The sequence below is a fragment of the Aythya ferina genome, assembly GCF_964211825.1.
Source record: "Aythya ferina genome assembly, chromosome: 4".
Classification (NCBI taxonomy): domain Eukaryota; kingdom Metazoa; phylum Chordata; class Aves; order Anseriformes; family Anatidae; genus Aythya; species Aythya ferina.
The window spans coordinates 24,152,563-24,168,560 of NC_140300.1; the positions used below are offsets into that span (position 1 = coordinate 24,152,563).

The 15,998-nt window shown below is 42.1% G+C and overlaps 1 protein-coding gene across 1 annotated transcript; it reads right to left on the reverse strand.

Annotated features, from left to right (window-relative positions):
• Positions 1-1,090: 1,090 nt before the first annotated feature.
• UGDH (UDP-glucose 6-dehydrogenase) lies at positions 1,091-14,009 on the reverse strand. The gene is made up of 12 exons (XM_084518398.1): positions 13,815-14,009; positions 13,314-13,482; positions 10,790-10,891; positions 9,280-9,480; positions 8,993-9,190; positions 8,333-8,480; positions 7,352-7,446; positions 5,261-5,391; positions 4,414-4,547; positions 3,360-3,451; positions 3,160-3,270; positions 1,091-2,500 (listed from the first exon to the last, which is right to left on the reverse strand). Exons 2-12 carry the CDS (start codon positions 13,473-13,475, stop codon positions 2,390-2,392), a joined length of 1,485 nt encoding a protein of 494 aa, XP_084374524.1. The 5' UTR covers positions 13,476-13,482; positions 13,815-14,009; the 3' UTR covers positions 1,091-2,389.
• Between the last annotated feature and the right edge of the window lie 1,989 nt (positions 14,010-15,998).

Sequence of the window (15,998 nt, forward strand, 5' to 3'; positions counted from 1 at the left end):
CCATAGACAGACTCAATCGCATTAAGAACCACCTCATGCATTACTTGTGAGCACAAACCCTTCGAAGCAGGAACACAAGTCATCTCCAACTCTATTTCCCTGGCAACCATACTCTGAAGAGGATAACTGGTTATTCACAGTGCTGCAAAAGCTTCTGAACGTGTTTCTTTTGGCATGTGGCAAGGTTCTCTTGCATATATGCAAGGTATTTGGTATCCTGAAGGCATGCACCACCAGCTGTTCAGATTGCTAAACCTGACTCATCCCACAAGCCCAGTGTCCCGCTGAAGGAATGCAGCAGATGAAAAAAGTTGACTGAAGAAAGCAAGAGAAACACCAGTACCAGTCACCACCTAGTGATCTCCAGAAAGCCATCTGCCACTCCCTGGTTTAGAGTCATCCCACAGATTAGTGTGATTTTCACAGAGGAAGTTTTTAAGTGTTCCATGTTTCTACTTCAAACCTCTTAATGCCCAAGGAGAAGTTACTGGCTTGCCCTCTGGTACTGCTGGGGGAAGCCCAGAAGGTGTCTGCCTGCTCAAAGGGTGTGATTTCCCCTTTTGATTACAACTACACAGACCACAACGGTACCACAGGGTTGTCCTTGCTCTCTGGGTGTTGCATGAAAGCAGCACTAATGAATCAGGAAGAAAAGATGTCCTGATGGAAGATAGTTGGAGTTTAAGCTCCCATAATTTCCACTCTTTTTGGCTATCTTATAACGTATTCAAACAAGAGTCTTGTGATAACCAAAAAGTTCGAGGCACATTTGCCCAAAGCACTGAACAATTGCTACTTAGCAAGTCCTCCTCTAGAAGCCATTGAGGTACAGGATCTGAGGGCATCTGGCACAGGAGTACAGCTATTGCCACCAGAGCAGATAACACTGCCTTGCATTGTCTCCTCAGTTTGGTGTAGAAATTCCTGAGGTCTTCAAAGATCTGTCCTAAAGCTCACATTGCATCTGCATTGCTGTGGGTGAAGAGTTACAATGACAGGACTCATCACCAAGTCGCTGATCTTGTGCTCCCAGTACAACTATTGACATAGCACACTTGAAGGCACAGCTGTTGAATAAAACCAGGAGGTGTTCTGTGACTAGTTACAGGATTTATTTATTTTTTAAAAAGACATCCCAACACTACTTTTATTCAGCTAAGACTTCTATATGCCTTCTAGTTCGAAACCAGTTCATGGTCATCCTTCTCTAGAACTGCACTCCTTTTCACAACCCCATGCAACAAGCCAAACACAAACTTCATAATCTCAAGGATTTTAATAGCACTGGCCAATTGAGAATAAAAACAAGTAAAAATAAAGTAAAGGCAAAAGTATCAAGATACATAGGAACCATTAATTCCTGCTAATTAAATGAGGTAGAAAGCTGACTAACATATGGGGCTGAATTTTTATTTTCTGAACAGCAGAGGATAAGTTTTGCAGATTCATTAAGAAAGCTGCTTTCAGTTGAAGTATAAGCAGAAAGGACGGGAAAAAAAAATAACCATCAGGTAGCTTTGAAGCTACCATTTGCTTTCTGCTTGGGCTGATACTGGATTAAGGTAATTCTGCTTAAATTCAACGTTCAGACAAGCAGCAAGCAGAATGCTCCTCTGCTGAAGATGGGTTGTATTGTGGTAACCGAGGAAAAACTTGCCCCAGGAATCTGATTAACTCAATAATTTACGTGCTGCACATGGAATGTAGGCAAGACAACCAAGAATCACAAGCGAGATTTACCAGTGGATCAGTTCATGGCTGCTAGTCCACTGCCAATGACATGATAGATGTCTGCAAAACTACCTGGCCTCCCAACAGACGCGGCTCAGACCACACCTGTGCCCGTTGATCCCAGTCAGGATCAGGGCATTACAGCTGCAGTCAGCTCTGGGTTAGGGCTCAACCCAAACCTATTAAGAGAGGAGTTGTAAGCAAATTTGACTCCACTGCCATTTAAAGCAGGCATTCAACAGGGGAAAGAGTTAACCCCAGAGGAAAATTTTAAAAAGCGAGGCCGAAGTTCCTGATCACTATCTACAACTGGACTGAAGTAAAAAGATGTTCCATTTTTTTCTCCCCCTCACATCACTTGAAACATTTAAAGTGCAATTTAGGAACATTTCTGGAAGCAAAAATTTGCAGTTTGATGGTAACTTTTCCACTTAAAAGGTTGTTTCATTATTAAAAACAGGTCAGTACCATCATCAGTAACCAAAAAATTGCTATAAAAATAGAGATTTGAAAATAGACTGAATTCACATGTACCGGGTACCATTTCTAGTGTAAAATTGCTTTTAGTTTATGAAAAATATTTTTCCTTAAAAAAGCATAGGCTTACAGTTATTATCCTTAAGAAGGTCCACATAGTTCCTTTAGTACCTACTAAACATTATACTCTAGGCTTTTTGACAGGTGGGTCCTGCAGGCTGAACTTGGGAATTTCACAAGAAGAAGCGAAAGGGATTCTTTTGGCTGACACCTTCTTCCCAATTGTTTCAATCTGAAAGAGAAAGCACATTTAGCAAGTGAGCACAGCAAAGTAGCAGAGTCATATAGGCAGAATCATGAGGAATACAAAAACTAAAGCCAGGGTGATAACTACATTTGATGAACACTAACATAGTAGAAGCTATAAAGCAGTGTGCCCAGGGACAGTTAATGGAAGTATTAATACAGAGGCTGAAAATAAAAGTGCAAAAAGTTAAAAAAGAAAAAGCCTTTCAGGGGTTCCCACTTCACATATCTAAAGAGCTGCATCCTGCAAATTTAAGCATTTGTGCGCCTTATCTTCCATAAGACTATCAGTTCAATAAAAAAGGAAAAGATATCAAGAGGGAAAGTCTATGGCCATGATAGAAGTAGTCACTGTGCTGTCACAAATTCTGTCTCTACTAGACATTTTTCAAGGCGTGCTTATACTGTTGAGTGTTGATGGCAGAGTCTAACATAGCTTGGTGTTTAGGAGTATGAGTTTTCAAAGGACCAGAAAGGTACTGGAGGAAAAGCGCACTAGTGAACAGAGACTTAAGTACAGATTGATTTAAATTTAAAGCCTCTCCTGAAGAGAACAGTTTCTCCTACCCTCCCCCCCTTGCTATTCCATCATTTCACTGTGCAGAAGCAGAAGAAAAACCCCAGAAGCATCACCCAGCTGGTTACCTGGAAGCCAATGACTTGCAGCTCATTATGAAGATCATCAAGAACTCTCCTACCATCAAAGATAAATGCAGGCTTCAGCATCTTCTTGTGAATACGTTCATAATCCAGCTCCTGTAAAAAGCAATTAAAGCATACAGAATAAGTATGTAGCTTGACACTGTTTATTTTCCCTTAGTTAACTTTAAAGATGATATTTTTACCTTAAACATGTCCCATTCAGTGCAAATTACAAGGGCATGAGCACCATCACAGGCTTCATAAGGATCTTTACTTATAGTCACCAGCCGAGACACTGTAACAGAAGGAAAATAAAGTTTTGTTCTGCACACATCTGTGGCAATCTGGTGCACTCATGGAAAGAGTCTTTGTCACCCTATTCAAACAAGGTGAGTTTTGGGTCACTTATCTAGAGATGTCTTATGTCATTAAATAATAACAAAGTTGCAAGCTGCTTTCGTTACATTTATATCTGGTGTCCAAAGAGAATCTGGTATTTTGATGTTTGAAATTAAGCACTCAAATTTGATTTAAACACAGTCAGGAGCATTTCTAGAACTGGAAGTTGCTATCAACTGGTCAGATGCCAACTCTCAAAGGTTATAGACTATACAACACCAGCACACCACAGTTGCTGTTCAATGCTCACTTCGCACTAGAAAATACATGTCTCATTGCATACACTAAAGGCTGCCTTTATCATACCTGCCTCAGCAGCTGCCTAGAGGCAACCCTCCCATCATCCTCAAATTCAAGGACATGTCAAATAACACACACCTTCCTCACCACAGGTCATTTCCAGCCACTCTTCACCACTAGAAACAACCCAGGAGAAAGCTCTACAATGAATTCTGGAATTATTTACTTCTGCTTTATATGGGCAGGCAAGATAGGATTCAGCACATGAAGTTGTTCACAGAATAACACTAATCTCTCCTACTACTGGACCTTCTTGTTTCTCTTCTTTTAAATCATGCAGAGAAAACTCTTTCATATATTCAAAGGAGTATTTGTTAAAAGAAATGATACAATAGAACAGAATTAGCCTTTGCCTATAAAGGCTAAGGGCAAAGGGAGATGCGTTACAGTAATCTTCTGAACCACACCAATCTTCTACTTTAAGTGTAACCAGCAGCACATCATTGCCAGGGTGAAATGAATACACAGTATTTAAACAGGCCTTGCATATTTTGAGAATAGGGTGGGGGGTTTCTTCTTGTTGCAGGGTGCATGGAAACTTTACATGAGCATTCTTACCTTGGTTATCTTCTGAGACACCTGGGTGTGAGAGATCCAAGATGATTTGTTCCTTAGGTACTTTGGGATCATAGATGTGGAGCTTTGCTCCTTCATCCATTAAATACTTGCTAATGTAGATACTGGATGACTCCCTAGGGAAGAGAATTAAACAGCTGAAGAACCTGATGTTATGTTCTAAATAATGCAAATCTTCAAGTGTCATGATATGCAACGCCAGAGCCTTTATAATGGTTTTGCATTAAACGTCTTAGTGATAATCCATGCCAACAATAAATTAAAGATCTTGAGGGAGGCCAAGAAGAATAATACAAAAGAAAAATATAAAAAAAGCTTTCATCTCTTTCACTGAATCATGTAAGAAAGACAGTACGCCCCAGCACTCCTACTGACCATAAGTAACAAGGCATCACTCTCATAAGTGTGCAGTTGGGGAGAGTTTTATCATCAAGTCTGCCCTTTACAGAAAGAGGGAATTAAACATCTTTGGGGAATCAAAGCTGAAATTTTGTTTTCAAATAGCAATTTAGAGTCAGTTGAAAAAATATTTGCATTCTTTACTGTGGAGAAGGACAGACTCAAACAATTGTTCCCCGTGCAAGTTAAGGACTAAACACAGTGAGTTATCTGTTCTAGCTTCTGAATGATTCAGGTATGTTACAGAGATCAAGAATCAGTTGCCTCACCCATTTAGGAACCACTACCCATAAAACAAAGCAGTTCATTCAAAAAGAGGTTAAGGATCCCATATTTGATTTGTTTTCATTAACAGAATTGAGCTGGTTTAGCTGCACAGCTGTAACAAGAGTAGGGAATCCATATTAGCACGCTGATTTCACTGTCTTACCTGGTATCCCCAGTATCCTTTTTGAATGCAAACCCTAGAATAGCAATCTTCTTATCAGTGACAGTATTGAACAAACTGTCAATAATACGGGAAGCAAACCTTCGCCTCTGGTAATCATTCATGTCTATTACCTGAAATTATAAAAACATCGTGGTTTAAAAGAGAGCCATTTTAAACTGTAACTGGATTCTGCTAATAATCGAAGCCAAACTAGCCATGCAAGTTTCATAGAATCATAGAATATCCTGAGTTGGAAGGGACCCTTAAGGATCATCAAGTCCAACTCTTGACACCGCACAGGTCTACCCAAAAGTTCAGACCATGACCAAGTTTAAAAGAGACTTGAAAGAGAAAGCCAAGTATTTTTACTCAGCATCATAAATAATCCAAAGGTAAGTTTAGTTCATTTATCACCTTGAGATAGATACAATTTTAATCAGTGACTACAAATGCATTTATATACATACACACCCCATCTTGTATCAGCTAGTTCAAAGGCTAGGCTTTTTCTGGTTTGTGATGTTAAAAAAAAAAAAGTTACTACCTGTTCATTCTGGGCAGAAACATGGAAAACAGTTTCAGTGTTAGGAGTACCTAATGTCACATGGACATCCCATTGCCAGATGTATACTTTCCTACCTGCCTTGCTGTGAGAACACTTTAGATTTATTTTTTTTTAATATGCTTTAACTGATTTCAGTGCATAAAACTAGTGTGATTAAACTAGACTTGAAAGTGTCTTGGTTTTGTTATTACACAGAAGTAGGTTCATTCAGCCTGGCTGCTCTAGTGCTTTCCTCCTGGCCTGCTTCAAACTTTGATCCCCAGCCTTGGACACACGGGGCACCAGATCGCTGGTAGAACAGGGAAGGCAGGTTCCCCACCTAGTCAATGTTTACCATGAACTGACATGGAAGTGTCAGAAATCAATAGGAAAGTATAATTCAACTCAAAGCAGGAATTAACAGAAGCTTAACATAGCTGGTGGCTGATGTTATGCAACATAAGGTATAAACAATACAGAAGGATATTGGTGAGCTGGGTTTCTTTGAGGAAAGGAAATAAAAGCAGGGAGTTTATTCAACAGGGGAAGGTGATGATGGAGAACATAAGCCTAACAGGTGACAGGGCAAGAGGGATACATTTCTTTCTATATGTATGTTGTCAAGTGAAGAAGACTTCAGTCCACTGACAGTGCCATATTCATGCTGCAGGGACTGGGTTCACAGCTGCTTATTGCCCATGTGCATTACGTGGGCACCTGGGCACTGTGGGCTGGGACAGATGGACCTCTGCAAGCTGACAGTGCTCTGAGGAAGAAGGTGCAGGTAAGGGATCACACACACCACGTGAGCACAGCACTTTGGCTGCTGCAGGGTTAGGATACGGTAGTCTTTCTGTCTGATCTGTCCACAGCTTAAGTCATATAGAAACACTGCAAAGAACTACTCTTAAACCAGAGTAAGAGAACTTAAAAGCAATAAAAGTTTTAAACTAGTTCATTTATGTTAACATAAGCCTAAAGGGTTCACTGCTAATTAAAAAACAACCCCATACAGAGCAAGCCATAAGTGTTCCTACACATTTGGGCTGCCAAGACTTCAGCTAGGTTGCATAAGGGAAGTATCCTTATGATCTCAGAGGACAAAGAACCAAACCAGTTTGTCTCTTGTCTCTTTAAAGACTAGTAGTTTTACCATTCTTCACCAGATTATCAAGTCGCTGTGGTTAGTTCCTGCAGCTCCCACTGCTCCAGGGATGGTGTGTTTTCATCTTATGCTGAGTAAACTGAAGGATGACTAAACTTCACAAGTTTGAGGAGTTATGAGTAACATCCAGCCACATTTCAGATAATTAGAGAAGAATACTTTTCACTTTTGGGGGAATAGACTCCTGCAAAGCTAGAACTAGGAGTCCAGATACACTTGTCCTTTGCATTTCCTATTGCTACTTCCAAACAGCTTCCCAATCCATTTGGTTCAGACAAGTTAAATCACTCCAAATAAAGCCTACAGAGTGTACATGTGGACAATACTCAAGAGCTGAAGAAACAACACCCCATGGAAAAAAGAGTGAAAAGGAAACTTGTACCTGTTGCCAGTATCTGGCTACTTCAGGTAAGTTCAGTGCCTCACAAAGGTACACTAAATTCAAGACATCTTTCTGAAAACAGCTACCTCCAAACCCTGAAAAAAAGATGGTTATTTTAAAGGTGGCTTGCATTAATAAGGTACTATTCTAACCCAGTCTTTATAATCAAATAGTTTTTGGCAATCATTGACAGTCAGCATTATAGGTGTTTGTTTGTCCCCCCGTCCCCCCCCACCCCCCTGCCCAGGATGTCACTGGTCACTGCTAACAAATGAAAACCCCTAGGGATCTTTGAGAGTCCAACACCTGGAGCTACTTCATCAGTTACAAAAGCCTTAATGTCTGCTTCAGATCCCATTAAGTCAATAGAAGTTTTAAACCTGTCTCAATGGATCACAAGAGTCTCTAGATAATAGGATATTTTTTATCAATAGAAGGTAGACAAGCTCCTAGGTTTGCTCACACCCCACCTAGAGATGCATACGACTATTTCTCAGAATAAGCATGCAGAGGTTAGGTTCTTCCCCTTCCCCACAGCCCCAAATGACTGTTTAATCATAGTCGAGAATCAGAAGATCACCACAGCAAAGAGAGAATTGAAATAATGAGTAGAAAGATCCTTGACTCCTAGAACTTTGCTCAGAGTTCCAGAAGCAACACATTGTAGGATGAATTATAATAACCAAATACTATTTGGAAGTGTATTTACTGTATGCTTCCACTCTTGCATGGATTTCTAAAAGAGGTTAATTTAATAAGGTTATTTTGTGTGGATTTTGTGCTTCACATTACCCAGTCTAGAACACCCTCCATCCTAGACATTTCACCAGGAAGTGTTTTTATGCTGGCACTTCACAGCAATATTTTTCTGTGCTGTAGAAGGTTTTAGATTATCAGATTATGTATTTCAAAACACTATTAGTAGACCTATCGCAGTAATAAATGGAAGCCCAAAAGGAGGAAAAAAGAGTTTCCACTTACCAACACTGGCTTTCAGAAACTTATTTCCAATTCTTTGGTCTGTTCCAATAGCTCTTGCTACTTCTTCAACATCTGCCCCCGTAGCTTCACACAGAGCACTGATTGAGTTAATGCTGCTGATTCTTTGGGCAAGGAAAGCATTAGCTGCCTGTAGATAAGAAAAAACACAGTATAGAAAATTTAATTCCTCTGGAAACCAGAGAGCCCACAGGTCAATGAGTGAGATACTAAAGTAATTCTTCCTCCAGTACTGTGTAGCTCTGTTGAGCGACTAAATGGTAATAAGCAATGCCAATAAATGCAAATAAATGCCAATTAATGAGATCTAAGTAGAATAATTTAATATTTAACTTGCAGACTTGGAAACATTTCATGAAGGTAGTCAGCTTCTGCAGTACTGATGGCTTATTTAGTAATAACACAGCAATAAATGTGAGGCAAGGATTTCATGGAAAATTGATATCATCTATTAGATCAACCAAGATCATTGGAAAAGATGAATATCCTTTGACATCCACTGGGTCCTCCAAACCCTGTCTGTCTTTCCTAGATGCATCAGTTTCAAAGTTCATTGAAACTCAGTTTCAATGAACTGCTTAAGAGCTTCATCTCACTTGCATCCTTCACTCACTACAGAGACAAGTGCTGAGTAGTACTAACCAGTTTAGAAAGTTCTGATGACCAGGTGTTGGTGGTGAGGATTTTCTCTTTGGGCACCCAGTGCTCATAAACAGCACAAAGGGCACGGACAGCTTTCTGTCCCTCTGGAGAGTCGTCTCCACCAATAAGCACTCTGTCCGGGTTCTTCAGGTCCTTGATGGCTGTTCCTTCTGCGAGGAACTCTGGGTTAGACAGCACCTGCAAGCAAACAGGTGAAGCGTAAAATAAAGAACAGCTAAAAAGCAAAAGCCAGCACCCTTAAAACATAACTCAAAGATTATGCTTACCTGCAAATCCAGGTTAGGCTTTGTATTGGCATCAAATATCCGACGAATGCTCTCTGCAGCACGAACTGGCACTGTGCTCTTCTCAGTGACAATTTTGTAGCCATTGGAGTTTTGTACAATTCGTCTAGCACAAGCTTCAATGTATTTCAGGTCAGCAGCTCGGCCTTTTCCCATCCCATAGGTCTTTGTGGGAGTGTTAACCTAGTTACAGATACATAGGCAGAGGAGACACATTATAGGTCTCTCAATTTCACCTATTCAGTTGGTCCTGTGTTAGGACAGACACTTTGTCTCCCTGAACCCAGTTTGGTTCTGCCCCTCAATTACTCTAGTTGCCCTATCAGATGAACAGCTATTAGCTTTCTCAATTACCCATCTTGTCTTCCAAAGGAAGCTCACTGGCCTCTATTCAAACAATTTAAACAAAAGCAATTCATAACAGCTCTGCAGGCTTGTAGGAAGCTTAGGCCTTATCCTGGACACAGCAATAATTTCTTTATTGCTACAGACAGACTTTTTTTTCTTGTCCAATATAGGAAGTGTTAAAATTCACATTATAAGAGTCTTGCAACTAGTGAGGCAGTTAAACCCACTTTGCATTGGTTTTAAATCTAGGTGTAGAGCTGCTGAAAATCACTTTATACACAAAAGAAAATGTTTAGATTAAGACAAAGGGTCTTTTTTATTAGAAACTCAAGGAAATAGCAACAACACAAGAACTGCTGTGATTTTACAAGTCAGTGACAGGAACCCAGGTGGCCACACATGGGTTGTATTAGTGGCAATATTCCAGCCAAGTAGCATTCATTTTAGCCTTCATGAGTGGAATAAAATACTATCAGGAGAGCTCTGCACTGAGGTGCCCAACAAAGAGAGGATCTCAGGAAAAGAGGACTTTAGTAACAAGTCTCAGCTGTGGCTTACCAAGATGAATAGAAGCCAGTCCTTCTGGACTCTGCATTGGGTACAACCTTCTCTACTAGGAGAGGTCACACTGCTTAATGTTTGACTGGATCTGCTTCTTAGAGGTGTCAACAGCTTAAAAATATTAGGGCCTCCTAAAGGATATTAAGGAAAATTCCTGACAGCTCCTACCATTAATACACAGCTTCTAGAAGTAAGTCACCTTTGTAACCAGTGCTCAGCATATGATTTTGCATCCCAGTCTCAGAATCATATCAAACTCCCATGGCCTTCAGTACACTACAGTGACAGATCTGCACTAAATCCTGCTCTAGGGCCCCAAATACTTAACCAAGCTAAACATCAGCATTATCATTTTGACTTAAGGCCTGTTGGCCTGCCAAGTGTTCTGCTGGCTACAAGAAACCAAGTGCAAGATAAAGATAAAATAAAAAGCTTACTGCTCTTCCCCACAGCGTGCAGAAAGGCAAGGAGAAATCTGTGACAGTGACATGACTAAGTGAACCCATATGATAAAACAAAGGCCTCTTCCCAACATAAAAAAGCAACATATAAGATACAAACATACACAACCCCCTAAACTTACAGAAATAAATACAAGGTCAGCTTCTCTAATGGCATCATCAATACTGGTAGAAAAGAAGAGATTTTTTCCTCGGCAGGACTCTACCACTTCTTTTAACCCTGGCTGAAAAGAGCAGAAAAAAAGAACAGTTATGGTTAATGCAGTACATTAGTCTTTTGGGGCATACAGAAAAGTAGAATTACATGCCCAAACAGGCAGCATATAATTTCAGATAGAGACTTTTCTGCTCAGTGTGGCATATTTTCAGTCTGTCAAATGTAAAGCAAAGCTTATGTAGCTTTATACAAGGGCAAAAATAAATAAACCCTTTTCTTAGTCAAGACACTCAAAACAGTCTCAGATTTCAGCCACACTGAGTTGCTATTTACACAACAGGTTTTAGGCTCCAGTTATTCACATGCTTAGCTCTACTGCCATGAACAACAATTAACATCACTGTACAGGTTCTTTAAGTAGATTCAGGAACAAAGTCTTACAATATTCCCAAGGCTGCAGGGAATAAAAAAAGCATTTGCAACTCTCCTTGTCCCTCAGCTACACATTCCATGATCTCCCAAACCAGTAAACTCAGATCTAATAAACTGATTCACTATTTAATAACAAACAAAAAAAACCCACAGAATCAATTTACACTAAGTTAACAACCTCAACTCCAATGAAAGAGGCAACAGATTGACAAAAGGAGTTGTCCTTCTCTCCTGTGTCTACCACACATTTGTACCAGATTACCAGACTAAATACTAAATTTATCCAGGAACCACACCTGCAGTGTGGAAGAATCATGGGCACAATCTGATGAGATTCTTTCCAGATACACAGACAGTGCTAGAACACTTTTCCTTCCCTCAACACCTCCACTCAGGCAAGGGGAGCAGGTCATGTGTACGCGAACAAGCCTCTGTACTAGGATGGACTATAGAATGTTTTAGTTTAGATATGTTTGGCATAGATAAGAGAAGCCTTTATATTCTGTTTGATAATAAAGTCACACGCACTGTAACCTGGCAATCAAGTCCCTAACTTGTGAGATGCCTATCATGACATGAGGTATTTGAATAAGTGCCAGGAAGGCAAAGGTTCACTGTAGGGAGAGAGAGGAAAATGAAGTAGAAGCTTTCTTATGCAAGGCATTTTTGCTGTCTCACTTTATACCAGATATCTCACTGAAAAGGAAAAGAAAGGTCAACATAGGCAGAATAACCCATCAAATATTTCATTTATAGCTTTATTGGGATGTAAATAGAGAGGTAGCTCATAGGGAGTGAAAGAATTTCATTGTACCTTCTGACACTGGGAAGAAAAAAAAATGAAATAAAAAATACAAAAACCTCTGTGTGCAATGACTCAAATTTACAACTGTCTGAACTAGTTCTTGGCAGTTTTTATACATTCTTTGTAAGGAAAGGACAGTGCCAGGAAACAGATGTTGTGCTGTTTAGTTTTTTTTTCTTGCGTGCGCTTTTAGCTTTAAAAAAAAAAAAAAAAAAAAAAAAGCCAAGATTATTTTTACTTAAACTCTAAGTGTTGTAGTCTACGTGTTAATACCAAATGAAGTACTTCCTTTTGTAATCTTTTTTCAAGTCTTGCCTGCTAATCTGAGCATTACACACATTTTCCTTTGAATATGCTTGACAAAGGAAGTCTGCTCATCTCTGCGTAGTCGCACTATTATTTTTTTACTACTTTTACAAACTAAGTGTTACAGCACAGACAGGATTCAGAAGACTTCTTATAGCCAGAAGAAGCAGTAACTGCTAGTAACAGCACCTTGTCATTAGGAGCCAAATGAGATAAGTTTTCATTCCCACATAAGAATGGAACCTGAACCTAGAACAATTATATCTCATGAAACCTAGAACAATTATATCTCATGAAACAACGAAGAAGAGAGAAGAATGAAGGGCAGAAGGCTTCCCTTTTTAGCATTAGGGAAGTACTTACTACACTTTCAAATTAAAGGCCTTCTGTAATAAAGGAAAGAACAGTATGATGCTTTTAGAAATCATTTTGATATGTCCTAAGATCCCTAGGCTAAACTGGAGGTTTATAGTATAAGTAAGACAGGAACATGACCATCCTCATCTAACAACATGGTTAAGATGGGCAGCACAGGCTGGATTTTGGCAGCATTCAGAACAGAACAAGCTTATCACCCACTATTACACATTAATGTTGTGCAATAACACAGCAGATATCTATAACTGAGTAAGAGCACTACGTTATGGTTAAATAGATCGCAGGAGAAAGTCAGCATGATTTAGCACAACTCACTAGGAAAACAGTGATGTTTGTCATTACTAGGCCATCGGTAGATAACCCTTAAGTACCCTCCCACACCAGATACCGAATTCTTGTTTCCAAAATCTGACTGAATGAGCGGCTGTTCCAGAACGCTCATTTTGAAGGCCGTCATTGTGCTACTCTGAGCGAGCTTCAGAGGTGGGCCACGAGGAAGTGCCATGCGGTGCAAGGGAAGCAGACGCAGGGCTGGCTGGAAGGAGAGATGCCAGGGAGATGCCTTTACCTCGTAAATGGGGAGCGTGTCCGAATTCCAGGCGTTGATCCTGGCCTCGTTGACGTCCACGACGGTGACGGTAATGTTGGGGCACATCTGGGCGATCACGCTGCAGGTTGGCCCCCCGACATAGCCGGCTCCGATGCAGCAGATCTTCTTGATTTCGAACATGATTGCTCTGGCAAGAAGGGGAGAGGAAAGGCGAGAAGCGGGGGTCAGGAAGCCTCAAAGCATCCCTGCTCCGCCGCCGGGCTGCCACAAAGAAGCGCGTCCGTGCAGCTGGATCCTAAATGCGAGGCACAATTAATAGGCAAAGCTTCCAGATCCTGAGCGCCCAGGAGGCGTTTTTGGAGGCCACCCCGCAGCACAAACACCCCCCTTCAGCCGGGGAAGGGCCGGGGGCGGGGAGGGAGGGAAAGGGAAGGGGAAGGGGAAAGGAAGGGGAGAGGCGCCTCGGCCGCGGCCTCCGCAGCCCGGGGAGGGAGCCAGGCCGGCAGCCGCGGCACTTACAGCCTGCGGGCAGCGGGGCTGAGGCGATGGATGCTCGGCGAGCTCAACGCGACGCTCCGCTGCCAGCCGGGCGGCGACTATTTAAAGGGCCGCCGCGGGGCTGAGGCGGCCGCTTCATGCCGTGGAAGCCGAGCGAGGCCCGGCCCCGGTTCCTCCCTTCCCGCGGGGCCGGGGCGGAGCAGATCGGAGCGGAGCGGAGCGGGGCCCGCCCGCCTCCTCCCTCCTCCCGCCCTCCTCTGGCCCCGCCGGCGAATGGGCGCCGGACACCTCAGGCGCCGAGCCCGCCCCGCCCCGCCCTGAGGGGCCGCAGGGCCCCCGGGCCCGCATGGGGTCTCCGCAGCCGCTCCCCGCTGTGTAGGGGCTACGGGCAGCTCCGAGCCCCCCCCGGGCTCCGCTCGGCTCGGGGCGATGGGAGGGGGTGGCGCCGGGGTCGCCTCTTGTGCCGCCTCTTGTGCCGCCTCAGGGGGTTGTGAGGGGAGGGCTGCGTTTTGGTGGCCAAATATGAGGGTGAAGCATGTTTGGTCCTTCGTCTGTGCTTACCAGGAAACGAAATTAGAAGCACAGAATCATTAAAGTTGGAAAAGAGCTCCAAGATCGTCTGGTCCAGCCACCACCCAACACCACTGTCACCCACAAAACCATGTTCCAAGCACCGCGTCCAACCTTCCCTTGAATGCCCTCAGGGACCGTGACTTCGCCACCTCCATGGGCAACCCCTTTCCAAATAAATTCATCATTCCTTCTCCCTCCTGTACTACAGGGCCCTCTGAGCAAAGAAGTGTTGTTACAAGCGTGGACAGCTAACAATAAAAACCCAGTGTTTAAAGTCCCACAGTAAGGCACTACAATGAGCTTGCACTTTCTTGCTCTCGTGATCTGGGCACTGCCCAAGGATCCGGTGCCCGTTTGTATCAAAGTTCTTGGCTATGACTCTTGCCTTTTGTATAAATGCCGTGTGTTTCTGTTATACTTCGTCTGACCTTGGGATTGGAAAGATTGTGAAAAATCTCCTGCCTCCTTCCCCAGTCACTTAGAAGATTACTTTTGTGTGACAACTGCAATACTGTAGCCTTCGTGCTTTTAAGAGATCACTGTTTCTATGTCAAATGTTTCCAGATTAGATGGGTAATACATGTAAATCCTAGCTGACAGTGTTGATAAGTACTGCCTTGTTCTCATATGGCGTTTTCACCCATAGATGTTCAAGTATGTTTAAAACACATTGGATTCAGTATTTCTGTTTTATATTTTACTGTGTTACTATTTTACTCTGAAAAAAGATCTGCTCTTTCCCTAGAAGACTCTGTGCTTACCTAAGTGAGAACATATCCTAACTCACTGGTCCTTTAGAAATAGTACCACAAAATGTGTGTGTTTTGACTGAAAGAACCTACTCAAGCTCTAGTCCCAGTGCAGGATCCTGGTAGGGTCAGTGTGGTTAGCCAAACAGCTCCCTGACGAGGCTGTAGGGTTCACTGTGTTTATCCTGAAGCAAAGACAAGTAATGCCTTGTCTCACTGCTAATTTGCACAGATGTCTCAACTTTGAACACATCCTTTTTTCTGGGGAAGACCAATCCTAGGCTAAGCAAATTAAACCACAGTGAGTTCTCACTCCTGAGTCAGTTCAACAGCCCTATCTATACCATCATCTTCAAAACCCCTGCCTATCTATCTCTTGGAATAGCTAAAATAGCTGTATTAGAATAGCTAAAAATGCATGAATTTGTACTAGACCAGACTTCATCTGGTCTCTGCACATTCAGCATGCAGTCCTTGGAGCAAGTCATGGAGCCCAGACTTTTTTCTTAGCAAAGGGCCTTCTTGATAGACTACATTGTCACACTGCCTGCTGATGACATGCATCTTGAAATTTCTTTGGCAAGACTACACAGTCCTTACAAAGTCCCTAGGAAGGGGACTGCTTTTGTTGTTTCCCCCTGTAACCTCTACTCTAGTGGTTAGGGCACTGCTGGGAGGGGGAAAACACAGGGCTTGAAGTCACTGGAATGAAAGTAACAATGTCTTGTTACTGAATAATCTAACTGCTAAATTACTGTTGTTTTTTTCTCTCTCTCTCTTTTTTTTTTTTTTTTTTATTTTAATTTATTTATTTTTTGTTCAGGCAGACCCATCATTTACCAGTATATAGAATGTTTTACAACAATGCACAGAGGCAATAAAG